This window comes from Phyllostomus discolor, chromosome 6 (genome assembly GCF_004126475.2).
Source record: "Phyllostomus discolor isolate MPI-MPIP mPhyDis1 chromosome 6, mPhyDis1.pri.v3, whole genome shotgun sequence".
Taxonomy (NCBI): domain Eukaryota; kingdom Metazoa; phylum Chordata; class Mammalia; order Chiroptera; family Phyllostomidae; genus Phyllostomus; species Phyllostomus discolor.
Window position 1 is genome coordinate 124,379,432 of NC_040908.2, and position 21,699 is coordinate 124,401,130.

At 39.5% G+C, this 21,699-nt stretch overlaps 1 protein-coding gene and 1 pseudogene across 1 annotated transcript; one reads left to right on the top strand and one right to left on the bottom strand.

Annotated features, from left to right (window-relative positions):
* The first annotated feature begins 647 nt into the window (after window positions 1-647).
* Window positions 648-14,566, top strand: LOC114498918 (annotated as a pseudogene).
* A 1,782-nt stretch (window positions 14,567-16,348) lies between these two features.
* LOC114500427 (olfactory receptor 52H1-like) lies at window positions 16,349-19,743 on the bottom strand. Its single transcript, XM_028517124.2, has 2 exons — window positions 19,659-19,743; window positions 16,349-18,337 (listed from the first exon to the last, which is right to left on the bottom strand). The coding sequence occupies exon 2, from the start codon at window positions 18,299-18,301 to the stop codon at window positions 17,363-17,365; it is 939 nt and encodes a 312-aa protein (XP_028372925.1). The 5' UTR covers window positions 18,302-18,337; window positions 19,659-19,743; the 3' UTR covers window positions 16,349-17,362.
* Between the last annotated feature and the right edge of the window lie 1,956 nt (window positions 19,744-21,699).

Genomic DNA, 21,699 nt, shown 5'->3' on the forward strand with positions numbered 1-21,699 from the left:
TCCCCTTTCCCACAGTGGATCCATCTAACGCATGACCACACAAGGGCAAAGCTAATCATGTAACCCCTTCTCTGAGAGCAAAATATGAGTAATTTCTTTTGCTGTTGGAAAAGAGCCCCTAAATGTCACGTAACTGAGAAAGTGCCATATATCATGGTCACTGGGGGCTTATGGGATTCCAAAGGGCTAGTGGTTTTCAGCACACCAGCTGCACTGTCATTTCTAAATTCAGACAGGGTGGTACATCTTTTATGAACAGGTCATTTCTTTACCTACTACATTTTTCCTCACTTGTATGCCATATTTCCTTCATCTTCAGCTTTCAGTTCAACCCATATGTTTTCAAGGTGGAATTGCTGGATAACCAATTATCTGCCCTCATAATTAGATTTTTCCAACAACATGTACACCTCTCTAGTAGTGTTTTTCACATCAGCTTGTATGTGTGTGTATGTATGTGTGTGTGTGTGTGTGTGTGTGTGTGTGTCCTGATCTGAGGTTGCTCTGACTCGCAGATTTCTGCCAGATTGTAAAGGTTATAGGGGGCAGAGTGAGTAAGGTAAGAATAAATTATGCTAACGCTATAAATTAAGCATATATATATATATATATATATATATAGCTGATTATTTAATTCACTGTTACTTTCCAGGTGAAATTTAAGGTCATCATGGTTTAATCTCTCTGTTTAGACTCATCTTGTTGTTTGTGGGTATTAGGTTAGTTGTTAGCATATAATTTATAGTCATTAAGAATTAGTTGAATAATCTTACCTGATATTTTGAGACTTTGTTCCCAGTACTGGTATTAATTTCATCTGCATTCTTATTTCCCCAGGTATGTGACTTGTGTGATCCTATGAGTATATTATACTATCTCCCTCCCCATCATCCACATCCACACACACCTTTGGGGTTCTATCGATGTCCTTGGTATATTCCAGGCAAATATGAAATTTTATCATTTATCAACATGAGACTTCTCTGAACCTTCTAAGTTACCTGTATTGTCTTTGGTTAATTCACTAAGGTAGGAATAGACCTCTGAAGGGGACCCTGAATACATTAGGCTCATTGTGACTTTGTATTGAAGATAAATAATCTTTGTAAGTCACTCACTGTCTCTATGTACACATCTGGTAAAGGGTTTTTTTCTCTTGCCACATACATGAACACATTGTCACATATTTTGTCCTGATAATAATAGAAGTCATTTCAAAATACAGCAAATGATGGCAATGGTTACACTGTAAATAAGCAGTCAGAGCATGTCTTTTTGAAAATTGAACATGTAAGGAGAGAGTTAACTGGAGGTTGAGAGTGAGCCCTACTTATACCAGGGGCAGCTTTGCATGCTGAGAGAAGAGTGGGTATAAAAGCCCAGACACATAGGTGGTTTGGTGCTTTTATCCTTGAGGATGTGTTTTACACCAAAACACATGTGTTTTGGTATTACATGGATGTGTTTTTGTATTGAGGATGGAAAAGAAGTGGGTGAGATGTTGGGTAACACAAGGATCTTTGTAGAAAGGGCTCATATCATCCTTCTGTTGTATAAAAGTGAAGGATAGTAATAACCATTGCATAGATAAAAATGAAATTTGTCATGTCAGATGAACTAAAACTATTTAAAATTGTATGAATTGTCCTTTTTACCAGGTCACCAAACTCCTTTCCTTGTCTCTCTACCTTTTCTTTTTTGTCCTTCAGTATTGTTCTTGCCCTGTGCTTAATTTATAGCGTTAGCATAATTTATTCTCACCTTACTCACTCTGCCCCCTATAACCTTTACAATCTGGCAGAAATCTGCGAGTCAGAGCAACCTCAGATCAGGACACATAGGAGCAGGAGAATGGTTGTGATGGCTTCAGGAATCTTGGTGAACACAGAGGAGGTGTCCTGCCCCATGTGCCTGGAGCTCCTGACAGAACCTCTGATCCTGGACTATAGGCAGAGCTCCTACGAAGCCTGCATCACTGCAGACAACAAGAGGTCCATGGTCAGTGAAGAAGGAGAGAGCAGCTGCCCTGTGTACCAAAGCCATTACCAGCCTGCAAACCTGCAGCCTAATCGGCATGTGGCCAACATAGTGGAGACACTTAGGGAGGTCAAGTTGAGCCCAGAGGAGGAGCAAAAGAAAGATCTCTGTGAGCACATGGAGAGAAACTCCTGCTCTTCTGTAAGGAGAATGGGAAGTTCATTTGCTGGCTCTGTGAGAGGTCTCAAGAGCACCAAGATCACCATACTTTCTTCTTGGAGAAGGTTACCCGGGAGTACTGAGTAACAGACCAGGATGGAGGAAAGACAGGGTAGAAAATAGTACTTGATGGGAAATCTCTACTTTTGTTACCAAATGGACCCGTTTGGGGACCAAGATACTGCTACAGAAACAAGCCCCTTCCCCCCACCTCCTTGGATCTTTCTGTTCTAGGTTTGTCCTTGCCCACTGCCAGTATAAACTGTGACTCTCAATGCCAGAGTTTGGTGAAAAGGAAAGGAGCACTTAAATCAGAAGTTACACAGGTTTAGAATAATGGCAGAATGTCACACTTAAATTTCAAAGTCACTTTAAAACACCCACAAACACACACAGTCTTGCCTTCCCCCCTTTGCCCAGTAAGACCAGCCTCATAACATGCCAATCAGAAGTACCATCCTCCAGAAGAAAAAAAGAAGTCCGAAGCATCATCAGCTGTGTCATTGTGATCACCAGTTCTTAATCCAAAACCATGTGGCACCTCCTCATGGCCCACCAGCAAGAGTCCTTTCACTCTCTTTTGTCCCACATGGTCTTGCAATGTTCCCCCCGGATCCTTGTGGCAGCCTGCCTTTAGTTTAAATCTCAGCCTGGAACCTCCTCCATGACCCCACTTCCCACTCCTCCCACAATTGGCTACAACTGCTAGCATTCTTCTATGCTCTGTCTTCCTTGGCTGCCATAGTTATTCCTGGCAGGTGTGGCCCTGGGACATGGAGCAAACCATCTCCCAGTTCCTGCACTGGTGCTGTAACTGGGGGAACTGTCTCCCAGTTACAACATGGGTTAAAGTCATGCATACCTTTTTGGCTCCACTCAGACTGGGGGACTAGTCTGCTGTTATTGATATCCAAAACAACCATTTCTGCACATAGGTATGAAGCTTGCCTGCCATTATTGATATGCAAAATAACTCTCAATCCTTGTGTTGCTGCTTTTCCCATCCCCCAAGCTAGACTACTTTGATCACATTTCTTCCTATGCTCACCCTCCTAGGCCCAAAGGACATTTCTGTGCATTCCACACAACTACAAAATGATAAGCAGACTCAAACAAGAAGTGGATATTTCTATAGCTTGTGCTAATAGGTGGAAGTTAGGTGCTCAAGCAGAGCTGTCATTGCCCCTTTGAACAGGAGGGGTAAGTGGGCTGCTGGGTGGATTGATGCCTAAATTCTTTCCTTACTACTGGATCAAGTTTCTTCTAGGACAAAGAGAATCAGTCTTCTCCTGACATGGGAATGGTGGCTTCTATCACATGAGTCTTAAAGAACACATTCACCACATCAGAGTTCCTTCAAGTCACAGATTTTAATTTGTTTCACAGTTCCTGTAAACTCTAGTTTCTTCAGAGATCAGCTTGATTTTTTCCTTATTTGTCCTCTATTCCAGTGTTTCCCAGCCTTTTTGGCACCAGGGACCTGTTTTTCCAGGAAGGGGTCAGGGGCAGGGACAGGAAGTGCAGCTCCGGTTGTGGGGATGGAATGGGGGGGGTGAGGGGTGGAGTGGGGGGGGCAGTGGGGAATGGGTTGGTGGGGGTGCAAACTGAGGCAGAGCTCAGGCTGGCTTCACTTGCTGGCCACTGTTCACCTGTTGTGGATGAGGGCAGGGTCATAGGGGGTGGTGTTTGAGACAGAAAGTGGAGCTTAGGAGCTCAAGCCAGCTTCCCAGGAGGGACTCCTGTTCTATTCTGTTGTTGAGAATGACCACAGCTAGATTCTGGTGTGGCTCCTCCCTCACAGGAAAAGTTGCAGGCAGCTCTGGACAGGCTGAGGACTCAGCAGCAGAAAGGTGAGAAGTTGAGCGCTGACATCAGAGAAGAGAGACCTTCCTGGGAGTTAGTAGGAGGCTTCCTGAGGGAGCTAGACAAGCATCTGGGCAGATCCTTGAGTCTTAGTCCCAAGGAGCTCTTTTCTTTCTGTTATCTGACAGTTGACATGTCCAGTCACTTATTAGGCATTCTTTATCCTTTTTTTTGATAGGGGTAGGGCTGAAATAGAACCTGTCACAAATTAACACAGATATTGTTACAGGGTGCAGCCAAGAGGGGGACCCCAAATGGGCATTTGAAATGGGATCCAGAACTCAAGGTGTCCAGGAGATTTTACGATGTCTTCACCCCTTCCCCCACAGGTGTGAGTTGCGGGGAAGGGGCACACAGAGCAAGAACATGCAGGGCAGCTTTGCAGCTAATCCATGGCATGGTCATTTAACATACCTATAGCCTTTGGCTGGTCGCTTGAATATACTAAATAGCTATGGCCATGCTCTGGGCCAGGGGGATGGACAGGGACCCCCCTCAAGATGTGACTGGGGGGCAGGTCCCCCAAGTTACAGTGCCTGTGTGGGAGCTCGAAGATTGGCTCCATGACATGGGGTCACACCTGCCCAGACCCATGATGGTGACCAGAAAAGCTGGAAAGGACAGTAGATTGAGGGCAAGTGTGGCCGAGTGTGGGAGGAGTTGGAAATGGGGCTGCAGAGGAAGATTGGCTCGGGGATTTAAAACCCAGATACGGCAGCCACTGAAGAGAGAAGCATGCGGTTTTGGCTGAGGGGGGACTCCCGTGGCCCTGAGAGAGAGGACCACATGCCTTTGCCAGAGTGGGGACCCCCACAGCTTTAGAAGGGGAACCACCTCCCAGTTTAAGCAGAGATCCCAGCGACACAGCTGAGGGTGCCAGGAACCCAGGGAGGTCTCCTAGTGTAGACGGAGTACTAGGAATAACCAGGGACTGCCTGAGCCATGGACTTCTATTTCCTTTCCTGAGATACGGTACTCTGGACTGGGCAAAGGGGGAAGGAAGGACTGTGTCTGTTTGTGGGTGTTTTAAGGGACTTTAGGATTTTGATAAGACATTAGGTCACTACTTTAAGTCTGCACAGCATTAAATAAATATTTCCTTTCCTTTTCACGAATCTCTGGCATGGAGAGACATCTTTCCTATAGACGGCGGACATAATGGACCTGGGGGTTTTCTTTTGGTAGTAGTATATCGTCCCAGGCTCCCCTTGTTTGTTCTGTAACAATATTTGTAGGTTAATGATTCTCAGAGACACTCTCTGGTGAAAATAACTAGTGACTTCTGTGTTTCTTTCTGTCATTATTTTGAGCCTTGAACTCTTCCAGGGGAATACAATTTTCTGTGGTTCATGGCTCTGTCCCCCGGTGCTCAAAGTTAGCTGAGGGTGGAGATGGGGGTCAGGAGTAATGCAGGGAAGATTAACTGTTCTGGGCAGCTGTGTGAAAGCTGAACCACACCAGATGTCCTATTTTATTTAGGGTCGGCTTCCATAATGCAGACTTGAGGCCTTTATTTTGGAATGTGCTGGAGAGAAAGTAGTAGGAAAAAGTAGCGTCCCCAAGAATTGCTCTCCTGCTTCCATCTCCCTTCCTTGTGAGAACTACTCCAGGTCTGGAGTAGTTCCAAATCAAATACTTCTTTTTCTGGCTCCCAGTCTCTGCCTAACAGCCTGAGTCCCTCTCTCTTTCTGGTTCCTGAAAAATCAAATACAAAAATGAGATCCAAAGAGTCCAGGATTGTTTTAAACAACTGAGAGGAATCCTGGATACTGAAGAGCAGAAGGAGCTGCAAAAGGTGGTGATGGAGGAGGGAGATATTCTCTGTGTTCTGGAACAGGCTGAGGGTAAGCTGGTCCAGCAGAGCCAGTTTTTGAGGGATCTTATGTCAGAGCTGGAGCATCAGTTGCAGGGGTCAATGATGAAGATGCTGCAGGTAAGACTTGGGAAGAAGCCCCAGCACCTGGAACTGAGGAAACTGAAGACTAAGTTTCCTGTTCTGCTGTGTAGCTGTGCTGTTTCTGGTGGTGACACTGAGGTTCCCATGGTCTTGCAGTAACCTTTTCCTGCATCTATTTCAGAGGTTATAGGAATAACTGAATGCATGAATAATGAGGGAAAACTTGTTTTTATTAATATATCAATTGTAGTGCAAAACTTTGACCTTGGAGAGAAGATTCATTGGTTCTAATTATAGTCTATAGGCCCCTGTATGTGATCTAGCCTAGAACAGTTTTCAGAAACCTCATGTTCCAAGAGTTTTGGTTTTGTTTTTTCCTCATAGAATGAATTGAGGGTTTTTTCTCATTTGTATTTTTTGAATAAGCAATTATGAAAGATTGGTATTATTTGTTCTTTAATAATTCAGTAAATTCACCAGTGAAACCATCTCACTCTGGGTCTTTCTTTTTTGGAAGGGTTTAAAATATAAATATATTGTTTTCTTAAGATTTTTAACATTTCTTGAGTCAGATTTTGATAAAGTACATCTTTGTAGAAATTTGTCCGTTATAAGTTGTGAGATTTATAAACATGAAATTAGTCATAATAATCCCTTAGAATCTCTTTCATTACTTTTTAATAGAATTTGTTTATTTTTAGGCAGAGGGGAAGGGAGGTAGAAAGAGAGGAAGAGGAATATCAGTGTGTAGTTGCCTCTCACATGCCTGCTACTAGGAACCTGGCCTGCAACCCAGGCATGTGCTCTGATCTCAGAATCAAACAGGTGACCCTTTGGTTTGCAGGCTGGTGCTCAATCCATTAAGCCACACAAGCCAGGGCAGAACCTCTTTCATTTTTACAGCATTTACAGTAATGTCCCCTCTTTTATTTCTTATAAGGTGATTTTGTTGTTGTTGTTGTTATGTTTGGTTAATTTTATCAATGTTTTTCAAGAATAAACTGAATAGTTTTATTGATATATCTTTATTTAACCTTCCTATATCATTGATTTCTGCTCTTAATTACATTGTTTCCTTGTGCTAGTGTATATGCACATTTATACATGAGTGTGTGTATGCATGTGTGTGTATTGTATTTAATTTGCTGTTGTTTTTCTAGTTTCTTTTTTTAAGATTTTATTTGTTATTTTTAGAGAAGGAAGGGAGGGAGGGATAGAGAGAGAGAGAGAAACATCAATATGCAGTTGCTGGGGGCCGTGGCCTGCAACCCAGGCATGTACCCTGACTGGGAATCGAACCTGCGACACTGGTTCACAGCCCGCACTCAATCCACTGAGCTACGCCAGCCAGAGCTTGTTTTTCTAGTTTCTTAAAGTGAGAATTTAGACCAGTGATTTGACACAATCTTTTCTGTATAATTTTTAATGATATAAATACATTGTTTTGCTATATTCTATAATTCTGGATTATTTACTTGTTATTTTGATTCGATCTAACTTATTTTCAAATTTCTTTTGTGATTTGTTTGTTGTTCAACTCTTGGTATCTCTGAAACTAATGTGTAATTACAAACACAGAGTGATTTATACTTCTGAATATTTTAAATTTAATTCCTTTCTAATCAAAAAGCATTTGTTTTATTATTTCACTTATTAAATGTATTGACACTTGCTTTATAACCTAAAATGTTATATATACAAAAACTTTATATAAATTTGAAAAGAATGTGTATCGTGCATTCATTGTGTGAAAGGGTCTATAGATGCCATTATACTTTTTTTTCTTCTTCTTAAGACCCTTTTACATTTCTTGTAAAACTTTTTCTTATCTGGGATGCTCCTTGTGTCTCCTTCAATTCTAAATGATAGCTTTGCTGGCTAGAGTAATGTAGGTTGTAGGTCCTTGCTTTTTATCACTTGACTAATGACAATCCCTTCTGGCATGCCAAGTTTACATGGAGAAATCAGCGGATAATGTTATGAAGAACTTTATAGGTAACCAACTGCTTTTCCCTTGCTGCTTTTAAGATTCTCTCTCTGCGTTCTCAGTCTTTTTTATACTTTCTATCTAACTCATTATGGGTCCTGTCTCTTTATAGAAGTTCTCACTGAGATCATCTGTTCTTTCCCTAAGTTCAGCGAGCCTTCTTATAACAGCTGTTTATAATTCAGCATCTGGCTTCCATTTTGTTTAGTTATTTTTCTGAAGTATTTTCTTGATCTTTCATTTGGGACATGTTTCTTTGTCTTCTCATTTTGCCTGCTTACATATTTTATTTCTATGTATTAGGTATATCTACCATGTCTTCCAGTCTTGGGTGAGTGGCCTTATATAGTAGTATCCTTTGCCATTTTTGTGTTCACATGAGTGCAGAGCTCTAAGGGTGTCCCTAGTATGGATTGTATGTGTTCTCCTGCTATAGTTGAGCCTTAATTGCTGTTGGCACATCCATGGCTGGGGTTGACCCTCAGGCTGAGTGACTGAAGAATGGCATTACCTCCAGTGAAGAAGTTGATTCCATGGAGTGGGATTCACTTTAGTTGAGCTCACGTGCCTGTTGTGTCCACCCTTTGGGTATGTCATTTGTGGCCCTAATTTGGTGGTACTCTGGTTAGTCTGAAGCTGGACACCAGGTGTATTCATTGTAGTGCTTCTTTGGAGAGGCTCTGGTGTGAGCCATGGTTAGCCACTTCCTTTGTCTGTCAGAGCACCACCTGTTAGGACCAACAAAGTGATCTGCGGTTGGTGCTTTCTCTGCTGGACTTGGAGATGCTTAGGCTGTTAACCAAGGTCAGCTGCCACAACTGCCACCCTGGGGCCACTTAGCAAGAGGGAAAGGGCAAACTGAGGCCAGCCACTGCTTGTTTGGGGTTTGTGGACCTTTAAGAGATTTTAGGAAATTTCAGTTTAGACTCAGTCAGAGGCTTGAATTGGGTGCAGTGGAGTCTTAGAGAATCACCAGGATGGGACAAGAGTGGTGTTAGCTTGGTTAATGGACTCAGATTTGGCCCTGGCCTGTGCTGCTGGCTATGTATGGACAGGGTTCCACAAGAGAACCATGGCACCTGCCAGCACTTTAGTCCTTGGAAGAGGTGCCCCACCAAACAATTAAGTTTCTCCCTGTATGTCTCTGGCACTTCTCAAGCTTCTGTCTCTTCTCTGGAACTTAGGACAAGTGTTGTGAGGAAGTGACTCTGTGCTAGAGTCTTTTAAGAAGATGCCTGGTATTTCAGTAGCCCTCCACCTCACCTGGTCCAAGTCTGTGCTGGATTTGACAGCCAGATATTGTGGGGACTCCTCTTCCCAGCACTGTCACCCCTGGCTGAGGAGCTGGATGTGGGGCTGGGACTTCTCATTTCTCAGGTTATACCTCTGCAGCCAATATATTCCTACTATTTCTTACCCTCCACAGAAGTGTATATTACCACCCAGTTTTGTCTGAGCCCTTCCTACCGATTTGGAGCTGGCTTCTTCTTTACATTTTTTGTTATAGGAGTTCTGTTTAGTTCCTGTTCATGTGGTTCTCAAGGGTGGCTATTCTTTAATTTAATTATTATTTTCATATGGTTGTAGAAGAAGACAATCCAAGCTTTTTACTGCTCCACCATTTTGACTGGAATTCTGTATTTTTTCTTTTGCCATATTTGTATCTTTGAATCCAAAATATCTCTTGTAGCTAGCAATTGTACAAAAATCTCTAGTACAAAAATCTCTGCCTTTTAATTGGTGGACTAAGACAATAACATTTAATGCAATTGTTGATGTAGCTCTATTTAATTTATATTGTGTTATTTGCTTCTATATGTTGCCAGCAATTTCCATTGTTCTTTTCCTCATTGACAAGCTTCTTTTGAGTTCAACAGTTATTTTTAGTATAAAATTTTAAGTTTTAGTATTTCCTATTTTTGTGGTGGTTGCTCTTCTAAATACAACATGCATTCTATTTTATCATGATCTACTTCAGATTAATAAAAAATTAATTCCAGTAAAATTTGGATACTTGCCTCCAATATTTCTTTCTATGTAACAGCAACAACACGGTGATGCTTTAATATGGGCACTTGATCAAATGCAGGCCAGTGTCATGCAGGCCTCAGAATTATTTGATATAATGGGAAGACAAGTTCTCTTTTTCTCAGGAATTTATGGAAGAAAATTCATGTTTTCTTCATGAACTAAGAAAGAAGTCAATACAGAAAACATAAATATAATTTGGAGAGTGACATAGACCAAATCCTGAGGCCAATGTTTGAGCTTCAAAATTTAGCTTTGATTAAAATTAAAAATTCTCCCTCAAATTCTTTTTTTCTACTTCAACCACTTTTGGTTTTTGTCATACTACCACAAAGTACTAATACAGAGAGCAAAGCAATTGTGGTGTGTGTGTTTGTCTGGTTTATGGTGTTATGGAAGAAGTTGGTTTGAGATAGAGAAAACCAAATATATTGGTACATATGTATTCAAAGAAATAAATCTGTGATGATAAAAAGGTTCAGATGACTAACAACTGTTAACAATGTGGACTAAACTAGCTTGGTAGAGAATGAAATGCAGGTAAATGTTGTAGTGTTTAAGACAGTGACTAAGGAGATATTAGCAACATGAACAAAGGGGTACAAGGGAGGGAGGAGCAATTTATTTGCTGGAGTAAGGTACATACGAAACATCCTAAGTTACTGGTTCTTGAACCTTCTTTACTAGGGAATGTATTAACCTGCATTTAAGAGACAAAATTGAATAAAAATAAAACTTGGAAATCAATTGCACATGTTGAATTTCAGGAGTGGATGAGGCCAATTATACATAGTGTATCAAATGAGAAGAGACTTGAGACAATCCTACATTAATGCATTTGTTTCTTGTACCCTCAGCAGAAGTTGTGTAAACTTCCTGAGGAATACTCTATTCATCTTTGATTCTTCCAATTATGGCATAATGCTTGACAAATAATTGTATATCACTTTATATTCATGTTGAATAAATGAACAAGTCATAAATTATTGAAATCATCTCATGAGGAGCCTTATGAACATGGGGAAAATATCATGGGCCTTATGTTTTCTTCCTAAATGTACTTCATGTCCAGGTGCTGGAAGCCTCATGCTGTGGTTCCACAAGGTGAAAGTTTTTTCTACCTTTTAGGAAGCCTGAGAACTTCACATGAGTCTTCTTGAATGATTGACTTAAGTCTTTTCTTTACTTTTTGGTTCTCACTTTGGGACTGTATTTGGGAATAAAGATGTGATGAAGCTTTGTAAGGGAGGATGCTTATTACTTCCTTGACGCATGTTTTCTCTTTTCTGCCTAGGATGTGAATGGCATCACAGAAAGGTATGTGTGGGAGACCAGAGATGGTCCTTTTGTGCCGTGAAAAGAGGTTAAAAGCCACTAAAGTTATCTGGTGGTTAATTAGAATAAAATATTGCTCAGAGTAGGAAAATTTGGGTGTGGTTTTATCTTAAATTTTTGTTCACATATCACAGTTTGAGTGTTCTCTAACTATTATAAATGGACCAGTTTCTGTGGTGGCAAATTTAGGTTGGGAGCAGGGAGTTGCAGAGTTTGGGTCAGGAGCTGTTATGGATGAGATGTTGTAGTGGCAGAGCCATATGAATTCATCAGTTTTATTCACCCAGCATTCAAATATTTAACTTAGGTTCCCATTCTTCATAGCTGCTTGATCTATTGTGGGTAAGGTGTGTTTTTTCTATTGCCAGGCACTCAAAATTGGAGAGGACTCTTTTTAAATATAATTCCTCCCTTGGGAATTGAAGAAACAAGGTCCCTTCCATACAGTTCTCTGTATTTTTCAAAAACAGACTTTAATCACAAAGAATATTTTGGCCCTGGTGCCAACAATTGATCCCTTTTGACCATGCACTTTTGAAGCAAGAATGGAAGGGCAGCATCCTTGTGTCTAAATTTTCACACATACATGGCTGCAAGAAACTTTTAAAACACACAGAATTCTGACCACTATTAGCATGGTACTGATAATGTCTTCTTTTCAAGTGTTACTGTTTTCCCAGAGAACCTAAAATCTCAGATGTTGTTTTGAGAGCCTCCCTAGTTCAGAGCAGACTTTAAAGTCTTGATCCTGTCTAAACAGGATTTCCTCGTTTGATATACCTCAAACAACTAGGAGCTAGATTCTGCAACCTCACTTTCATGTAATATCTCTCCATATCCATTCTGACTTTCCTCACATTATTTTGGAAGCAAAGTTTTCTTTAAAAAGTTATTTCATGTAATTCTATATGATTCCAAGAGGTTAGAGAGAGGTGGAGGTTAGTTTTCATTTTGGAAGGAATAAATTGTGCTTCTGTGAGGTCAAGGCCTTCCTAAGAATACATACTGTGTACTGTAAAGTTAGATATGAATACTTTTCTTTGGCTCCAAGGTCAAGAATCTACTCTCTCCTTTCTCAGGGGTCCATAGAAGGAGGTTCAAGTGCTTAATGGTATGAATAGACAAAATCAGTAGTTGTGGAGAGATAAAATTCAGAGGTGTGGGGACCGCTTTTTGTCATTTCTAGGAGTAAGACTTTCACTCTCAAGAAGTCAAAAACTGTCCAAGGAATAGAGGATAGTGTTCCAAGCTCCTGGCCTGAGTGGGATGCTGCAAGTGTTTCATGGTGAGGAATGCTAGAGCTGGTGGGTGGCTGTGGAGGTCTGGTGATGGTGGGAGTAAAAGAGGGAAGAAGGTTCAGTTTGTAAGTGTGAAAGAGGAAACAAAGGAGGAGGGTTATCATGTGCTGATATGTCATAGTTAATGGGGAGTAACTAACTGACTTGTTCACCTCTCATTATTCCATTTACTACCTCACATAGACCCCCGTCTTTCCCCTGATGTAGAGAGTAAGTAGATTGTAGTGCTGACTCCATTGCTTATATTTATTATTATGAATTTTTATCATTTCAGAGCTGATAGATGTGAGTCAATATCAGGGTAAGTATCATAAAGCCCCTGTCCTCATCTTCTTTCAGAATTTTGTGTTTTTTATTGTCTCTGACTTTGAGACCTACAATTCCTTTCCAACACCACATACATATTATGCTTCAGCAGTGTTGTACCTATTACCAAGAATAGAACTAAGTTCTTCCCAGTTTCCACTCATGTTATTCTAACAGGTATGTCATGTCCTTCAAACAACCCTGTAATTTTTCTACAGTTCACATTACCCTGGACCCTTCTAAGGACAAATGAAATGTTACCATTTCTGTGAATCTGAGACAAGTGACCTATGAGCTCTATTTTGATACAAATAAGAACACTTCTGCTGTAATTGGTGTACCAGTTATCACATCAGGGAAATATTACTGGGAGGTGGATGTGTCAGAGAAACAGGTCTGGTACTTGAGGGTATATGGTTAAAAATACTCTGATATCTCTAGTGATCAACCTAAACAGTGCCTCTGGGTTATAAGATTAGAGAATTAGTTTGAACGTAATGCTTTCATGGAATTTTCCTCCTCTGATCCCTTGGAATTAGCCCTCAGTCTGACTGTTCCTCCCCATCATGTTGGGGTTTTCCTAGACTACGATCCTGGCACTGTCTCATTTTACAATGTCTCATCATTTTATAATGTCACAAACCATGGGTCTCTCATCTAGAAATTCTCTTCATGTTCATTTTCTCAGGAAATTGATTCATATTTTAATCCCATGACATGTACTGGCCCCATGACACTGTGTTCTCCAAGCTCTTAAATCTTACACCCTCATCTACTTTGTAGTGCCCCTGGCCTTGAGTGCACCTAACACACTGAGCTTTTCTGCACTATTGTCCCTACTTTTTATTGCTGCCTCTGTTTTTTTCCCATTTCAACATCCTTCATTCAACAATAGAGTTTACAATTTGCTTTGTGTCAAGTATATTTTTCCCAATGTCATGTTTGTATTAGTAAAGAAACTAATTCACTATTTTTATCATCCCAAAGAAAATGACTAATGCATCATAAAACAAGATCTGTATGGAGGTGACATCTACACCAAATTCTTACAATTTCATTTCCTGTGCACTGAGAAGAAAAAGGAAAGCTCTTCAACAACTTCTTTTGTATGTTATTCAAGATTTTGTATAGGAAATACTCACTACAAATGAGTTCTCAGTGATGTGTCAGTTCAACTATGATGTTTCTTCATCAAGGACTGAAGGAGACAGTGTCATAAATAATAGGTACTAAGTGGAAGGTTTGGGTTCACAGTGTCTGAGTCAAGTCCAGCCTCTCCCAATTCATGCAGTGTAACTTTGAATAAGATACTTGAATGCTGGCTTCATTTACTAAAAATTGTCCTGGTATAAAAAACACACCATCATTCGGATCATTATCAAAGAAAAACGTCATTAAGTATAAAACATGTCTAAACCTAATAAAAATTTTCTCTACTGATGACTGAGAAATATAAACTGTGCCAGTGTCTCATGAAAGAGGTTTGTGCCTTCAGGGGAACAAGGGTGGTTATTTCTGAAGTCTCATGTTTCAGATGCCAGATACCTCTGTGCTGCTGTCCAGATTATTGCAGCTCTGCCTGTGACAGATAACTGTGTGCATATATGACACTGAGAATTTTATTATAATTCTGGTTTGCTACATATTGGCCTTCATCAAATAATCTCCCTCAATAAATTTTATGGGATTCAGTTTCTCATTAGTGAAACTAACAAAAGTTGCCTGATTTATTGTGAAAATTAAACAGCAGAATATTTACAGTAACTTCTGTCATGTTTTTAGCACAAAAGGAGTAATCAAGTATGCTGTCTGTTCACTTTTTGTTCCTGTCTCACTGTGACTGAAACACATAATTTTAAACATACTATTAGTTTATTTTCAACATTATTACTCTTGCTTTACAAAATAAAATCACTTGAAAGAATTATAATTTTCCTTAAATTTTAACAATTGTAAAATAAATGTTTCTACCATTTCTAATGAGTCTTTATTTCTCATTTTTCTGGAGTAACTCTATTTCACTAAAATTGAATTTATATGTTAGCTCTGCTTTAAAACCTTATTCATAGTGACACAATGAATCGGAAGTACCATTGTGGGGTTTTTTAACAATAGTGCAGGGAAGTGTTTTATTGCCCAGGTCAACTCTACATTTTTAGTGAGTTGAAAGTTCTCAAGAACAAAGAGTAAAGCCTGTTCTTCTTCCAATGAGGTGGGAGGGCAATATGTTCATTTAGAACCTGGGATTGCAATGTATTTCTGCATTTTTATTTCCAACTCTTTCCTAATCAATTCAGAGGTAGAGAAAAATGTGCTTTTTGGACAAGTATTATCTTCTCCCAGTCCTGATTGTCTCTAGGAATTCCCACCATCCTCACTTTGGATGACCTTTAATGAGACAAAGGATTCCAACCTGGAAATTTCCAGTACCTCTGTATATGCATATGTTTATATCTTAGCACTCATTCATGGAAAGTAGGAGAAATTAATCTCTAAAATTCTCCTTTTACCTCTGCCTTCCTTCCACCCTATTGCTATTATGACTGAAGCTCTGACTTTCCAGAAATAATCTGCGCTCTTGAATTATGGACAAATGACTCTCCAAGGACATTCATGTCTTTACATTCACTGGAATACACAATTCAGGATGAAGCACTTGTATAAAGAAAGACCTGGACTTTTATATGCAACAAAAAAGATCTGCACATTTAAAAAAATTTTTTTAATTGTTCTTTAATTAGAGATGTCCCCATTTTCCCCCTTGTTAGCCTCCCCCTGCCCTACCCACCCCAACCTCCTACATTCAATCCCCCAAACATCCATTGTCTTTGCCCATGAGTCCTTTATACCTGTTCCTTGACTGGACCCTTCTCTTTTCTCCTGTTATCTGCCCTCTTCTCTCCTGGTCACTGTCAGTTTGTTCTGTATTTCCATGTCTTTGGTTCTATTTTGCTTGCTTGTTTGCTTTGTTGATTAGGTTCCACTTATAGGTGAGATCATATGGTATTTGTCTTTCACCACCTGGCTTATTTCACTTACGTAATGCTCTCCAGTTCCATCCATGCTGTCACAAAGGATCAGAGCTCTTTCTGCTGTGTAGTATTCCATTGTGTAAATGTACTGTAGTTTTTTGATCCATTCATTTACTGATGGACACTCAGGTTGTTTCCAGCACTTGGCTATTGTAAATTGCTCTGCTATGAACATTAGGGTGCATACATTCTTTGGAATTGGTGTCTCAGAATTCTTAGGGTATACTCTCTGCCATGGAATTGCCAGGTCCAAGGCACTAGCATTTTTAGATTTTTGATGGAATTCCATTACTGTTTTCCACAGTGGTTGTACCAGTCTGCACTCCCACCAACAGTGTACTAGGGTTCCCTTTTCTCTACATCCTCTCCAACAGTTGTTGTTTGTCAATTTGTTTATGATGTCCATTCTTACTGATATGAAGTGGTATCTCGTGGCTTTAATTTGCATTTTTCTGATGGCTAGTGATGCTGAGTATCCTTTCATATGTGTCTAGGCCTCTGGAGGATTGAATATGGAAGGTGAGGGGTGAGCAGGGCAGGAATGAGTAATGGGGGGATGGAGACAACTGTAATTGAACAACAAAAAAAGATGCAAAAAGAAGAGCACTTTTTAATAGAGGAAGTTAGCGAGTTTTTAGGTTAGTGTTAGAGTAATTACATTTGAAACTTTTATGAGCCATGAAGTGAGTAGATATCTAAAAAGCAATTGGATGAAGAATTCAGAATTAGACAGAAGTAGTTTTAGATCCTGCATCTACTACCTGTCTTTCAGTAATCTTTTAAGTCACAGTTTTCACATCTGTGAAATGAATGAACTAATATTGCCTTTTCATAATTATTTTAATAAAAATATTAATACTCATAAAATACAAACCAAAGATAGTAAAACTTTCTTTGGAGATGCAATTGAAAATAGATACAAAAGATAATCAACTCTATGTAATCAGAACTGGGTAGGAAACAAGTAACCAAGTAAAGGATGCAGAAGAAGAAATTAATAATGTTAGAATCAGGACCGAAGTGTGAAGGAGTAAGTTTGATAGGTGTAGTACAGAGAACTTATAACTACTTAAAAGAAAAGACTATTTTCATTTAACTCAGAAACTGAGAAACACAAGGATGAATTGCATGTTAGGAAATATCTCAAAATCAGCAGTAAGAAAAATGTGAACCTTAGTCTTCTATACCCACCATCCTTCTTCATATAAATGGAAATAAAACTAAACCAAGAAAACCCTTGATTTTCTATAAGTCTCAAAGATTTTCTTTCTCCTCTCTTCGGTTTCTATTTTTCACATGGGTAAAACTCTAAAATATCAAATTAATAGGAATTACAGCTTTATTTTTATGCCTTCCTGTGTTATATAAAATTTCATCTAATCAATGTTACCTAAATTTCTCCTTCAGTGGCCCTCCCCACTCATGTTTTCTTCAAAGAAAAAAGGAGAATAAATTTGTCCTGAATCTGCTTGGTCTTCACTCCATAAACAACAGGATTGAGAGCAGGAGGAACTGCCACATAGAGATTGGCAAGTAGGATTAGCATGTTTCGAGGGACACTGTGCCCAAAGCGATGAGCAAGGATGGAAAAGAAGGCAGGTGTATAAAACATGAGGATAACACAGACATGAGAGCCGCAGGTGCTGAGGGCCTTTTGGCGGGCACCCTGGGAGGAGAGGTGAAAGACAGCACGGAGGATTAAAGTATAGGAAATAGCAATAAAGATCACATCTGAGATGACAGTCATGAGAGGCACAGCAAATCCATACCAGATGTTGATGGATATGTCAGCAGAGGAAAGTCGAGCAACCCCTATATGTTCACAGTATGTGTGTGGGATGATACGTGTCCTGCAGAAGGGTAAGCGTTTTAGCAGAAAAACATCTGGCAGGATAACAGAGAAGCTCCTCACAACAATGCTCACCACAAGCTTGATGATCACCTGCGGAGTCAGGATGGCAGTATATCTCAAGGGGAAGCAGATGGCCACATAGCGATCAAATGCCATGACCAACAGAATGGCTGAGTCCACCACAAAGCTGAAGTGGAGGAAGAACATCTGGGTGAGACAACCAGAGAAGGTTATTTCCTGGGAGCCAAGCCAGAGGTTACTGAGCAGTTTGGGCACTGTGGCAGTGGACAAAACAAGGTCTGTGGTAGCCAGCATAGACAGGAAGAAGAACATTGGTTCATGGAGGCTGTGCTCAACAGCAATGAGGTAGAGTAGGATGCAATTGCCCACAATAGCCACAGCATAGATGATACAAAAGGGAATCCCAATCCATATGTGGAATTTCTCCAGGCCAGGTATTCCCATAAGGATAAAGGAACTGGGGTTGTAACAGCTCAGGTTATACATGGTCTCCTCAGTATAGGATCCACTGGCTTTTGATCCCTGAAGACAAACCAGATGTCAGAATAGGCTATGAAAGACAACAGTTCCACTCTGGCACTAGACATGGTTGAAGATTGCAACTGTCACATTAGGGTGCCTACATTCAAAGCACCTCCTGTCCCCTAGATGACCTGGCACCTATAGAATTGACCCATTATTGTCCCCTTTCTTTGAACGTGTCTTTTGCATTGAAAATATCCTTTGATAATTAATTCCATTGTGTGATCTATTTAATAAGTACTTTTGAGAAGAGAATCAGTAATGGTACCAGGAGTGAAACAATGGAGAAGCCCAGCACAACCTGAGCCATCCTGAGGCCAGTTTTGGAAAGATTTAATTCTTACCCTCCCTACATACTTACAAAGTCATTCAAAAAGCCTTTAAAAAAAGAAAGTAGATTTTTATGGATAAGCTAAAACAGCTCTATATTATTGCATTTGGCAACAATCTGTAGTTCTGTGCACATGGGGAAAAGACTGGATTGAGACATAGCATTTGTGATATCTTTGCCAGAACCCCAGAGTTTGACATAGTGAGATTCTCTCATTTAGAAAATGCTTCTGTCATTGCCAGAGTCCTTAGTTAGCCAAAGTGAATGAAGCATCGAACTGGGAGGAATGTAACTAGCTCCCACTGTCCAGAGGCAGTCCTCACTCCACCCCCACCCCTTTTTCATCATCCATAAGAATGTATAGTTTGCTTTATCTCCAGGTTTTGATGTAGACTAAACTCCTATAGGCACTGAGTTTGTTAGAATAATGATAACAGAGTTAATGAAATCCTTCCTAAAATGATTGTGACATCATCTCCTGTGTCATGAAAATCAGATTGAGAAAGTCCAAGGTGTCTCTGTAATTTAGTCTACATTGCAACCCCATCTCTTGGAGCACAGATGCACTGCCTCCTGACAGGAAGCTACTTTTCTCTGGGTTGCTAAGAGCAAATTTAAAGGGGAGAAAAATAAACCACTAATTATTAAAACTACAAAGAGGGTGTCAAATGAAAACATCCTGCTGCCTCAGTCACAATCTATTCTGACCTCAGTTCCTTTACCCCAAAAGCTCTTCTTTTCTGTTGAATTCCCTGCTGCAGTAATGATCACTTTAGTTGGTCTACACTTGAAATCAGCAGCTTTCTGCCAGGATCTGTCAACTTATTATGGAATCAGTGCTGTCAGAAGGGCTCCTTCTACTAGAGTCACATTTTCAAGGGCAAAGACCCGACTTGGCCGATGGATAAATGCAAGGCTACCTTATTTAATAAATCATAGAGCCTTTGTAGGGCTTTCCTCTTCCCTGATTGACTGTAGTTCTTTACTCACCAAACGTCTTCTGTCTTTTGCTTTAGGATAGTGGGAATTATCTATTTAAAAGGAAGCAAGTACAATTTTCGGCTGGGAAAAGCTCTGTAAGAGGTGAAATAAAAACATTTATGTAGTTTCTTGTATTCCTAAGAGATAGATCATATGGACTTCTCCATTTCCCATTCCCTGACAAGAGATGAAATCAAACACATTAATTCCTTTCCCTTGAGATGGAATGACCTTGCTGGTTTTAGTAGGCTTTGGCTATTGGGTCCCAAGGAGATACAGTCTAGACAATTCACACACAGTCAGTTGAGATGAATTTTCAGAGGCTTAAGTTATGTCCTTGAATTTGAGATATTTGTAAATTATTCTGTTTGTATAAACTTGTACCAATACTGAAAAATGCATTTAAGAATTTCTGGTCATGATATTGGAAAGTAAGACTTTCAAGTTTGCTTCAAAAATTTCTTAGCCATATTTTACACTTTGCATTTCCATGCAAAGCATTTCTCAATTTACACACACACGCACACACACACACACACACATTTTTATTTTGATTGCATTGAATCAATATATTACTATGAAAATACTTGATATGTTTATAATACTGTACATGTATATTATAAATATATGCCTACATCAATGTAACCTTTTAATTTTCTTAATAATTTGTTAAAACACTAACTTGAAAAAATATATGACCCCATATATTTATTGCAACATTATTTACAATAGACAAGATATGAAAAAGAAATTCTGAGATTCTTTCAGTGGCTAAATTTCACTGGGTAGCTGACAGGTGGCAGCAAGTCTCAGGGTTCCTTGGGTCTTTGCTGGGATGTCCCAAGCCCAATACTGGTGGTAGTAGGCCTTGTTACACAGCTTGTTACCCTATGTACTCACAACCAGGCCCATCAGAATCAGCTACCAAGCATGGAACACTTTGTATCTCCTAACAGGTAGCCCAGGGCCAGTCATGGGCAGTGCTTAACATTAATCTGCAACAGAATCTTCCAAGGTCCGAGAAACAATGCACCAAGTGGCTGGCTTCAGACCACAATAAAGCATTACCTGATTAGCTCCACAAGTCACTTGCGAGACAAAATGGGAGGAAAAACATACATTTAAATGGGATTCCAGAAAGAACAGCAAGGGAAACCATATATATATATATATATATATATATATATATATATATACAAAAAATATTTAAAGTGATATTAGCCAAAACAGTCCTAATTTTATTTTTTTACATTTTTAAAATAAAATTATTTTAATTATAGTCTAGCCAGAACAACAAAATGTGGTAGAAAAATATATGGATGATTAAACAATAATAGCAAAGGAGGGTAAAAAATACATATTTAAGAACAAAAATATGCAGGAGTTGTTTGCTTTAAAATACCACATGTTAAAGAAAATCTTATATTGAAGCTGCTTTCTAACAGATATTGTAAGAAGAAAATGATGGCATGCTGACCCAAACAGAAAACAACAATTGCAAAGTTTCAAAAACAAGAAAAAAATACTGTAGAAAAGGGTCTTGGGCTTGAAGCTACATAGGAGCTGACTCCAACCCGACCATTTAACTAGCTGTATGAACTTTCACATTTTTGAGTCCCAATTTTCTTATGTGTAAAATTAGAGTAAGACCTTGCCTCTCATTCTGTGGCTGTACAGGTAAAAAATAATGGTTAAATGGTTTATTTAAATGAACCTAATAAAGGTTCTGGTATATTTAAAATATTCGATAAATTTCCTATCTCTGTCTTTTCTCTGTTTGATGGGGGTATTCTCATTTATTTTTCAAATATTTCTTGTCACATCCAGTACTGAACTTTAGGAATCTTTTCAACAAATGAATTTTTGGTTATAAAATGAATAGTAGGTTGAAATTTGTTGTTTGGAAACTTGGGAATGGGTATCATTCATATAGGAACTAACTGTAGATGAAAGTTTGACATAGGGTACATTAAAAAAAATCAACCTTTTCTTACTCAGCTAATCAAGATAAGGCTTTCAGTATCATTTATTAAACTGCATCATGATGTGT

Coding starts and splice junctions, on each gene's coding strand:
- LOC114500427 (XM_028517124.2), bottom strand. CDS start 18,301: ATGTATAACCTGAGCTGTTACAACCCCAGTTCCTTTATCCTTATGGGA.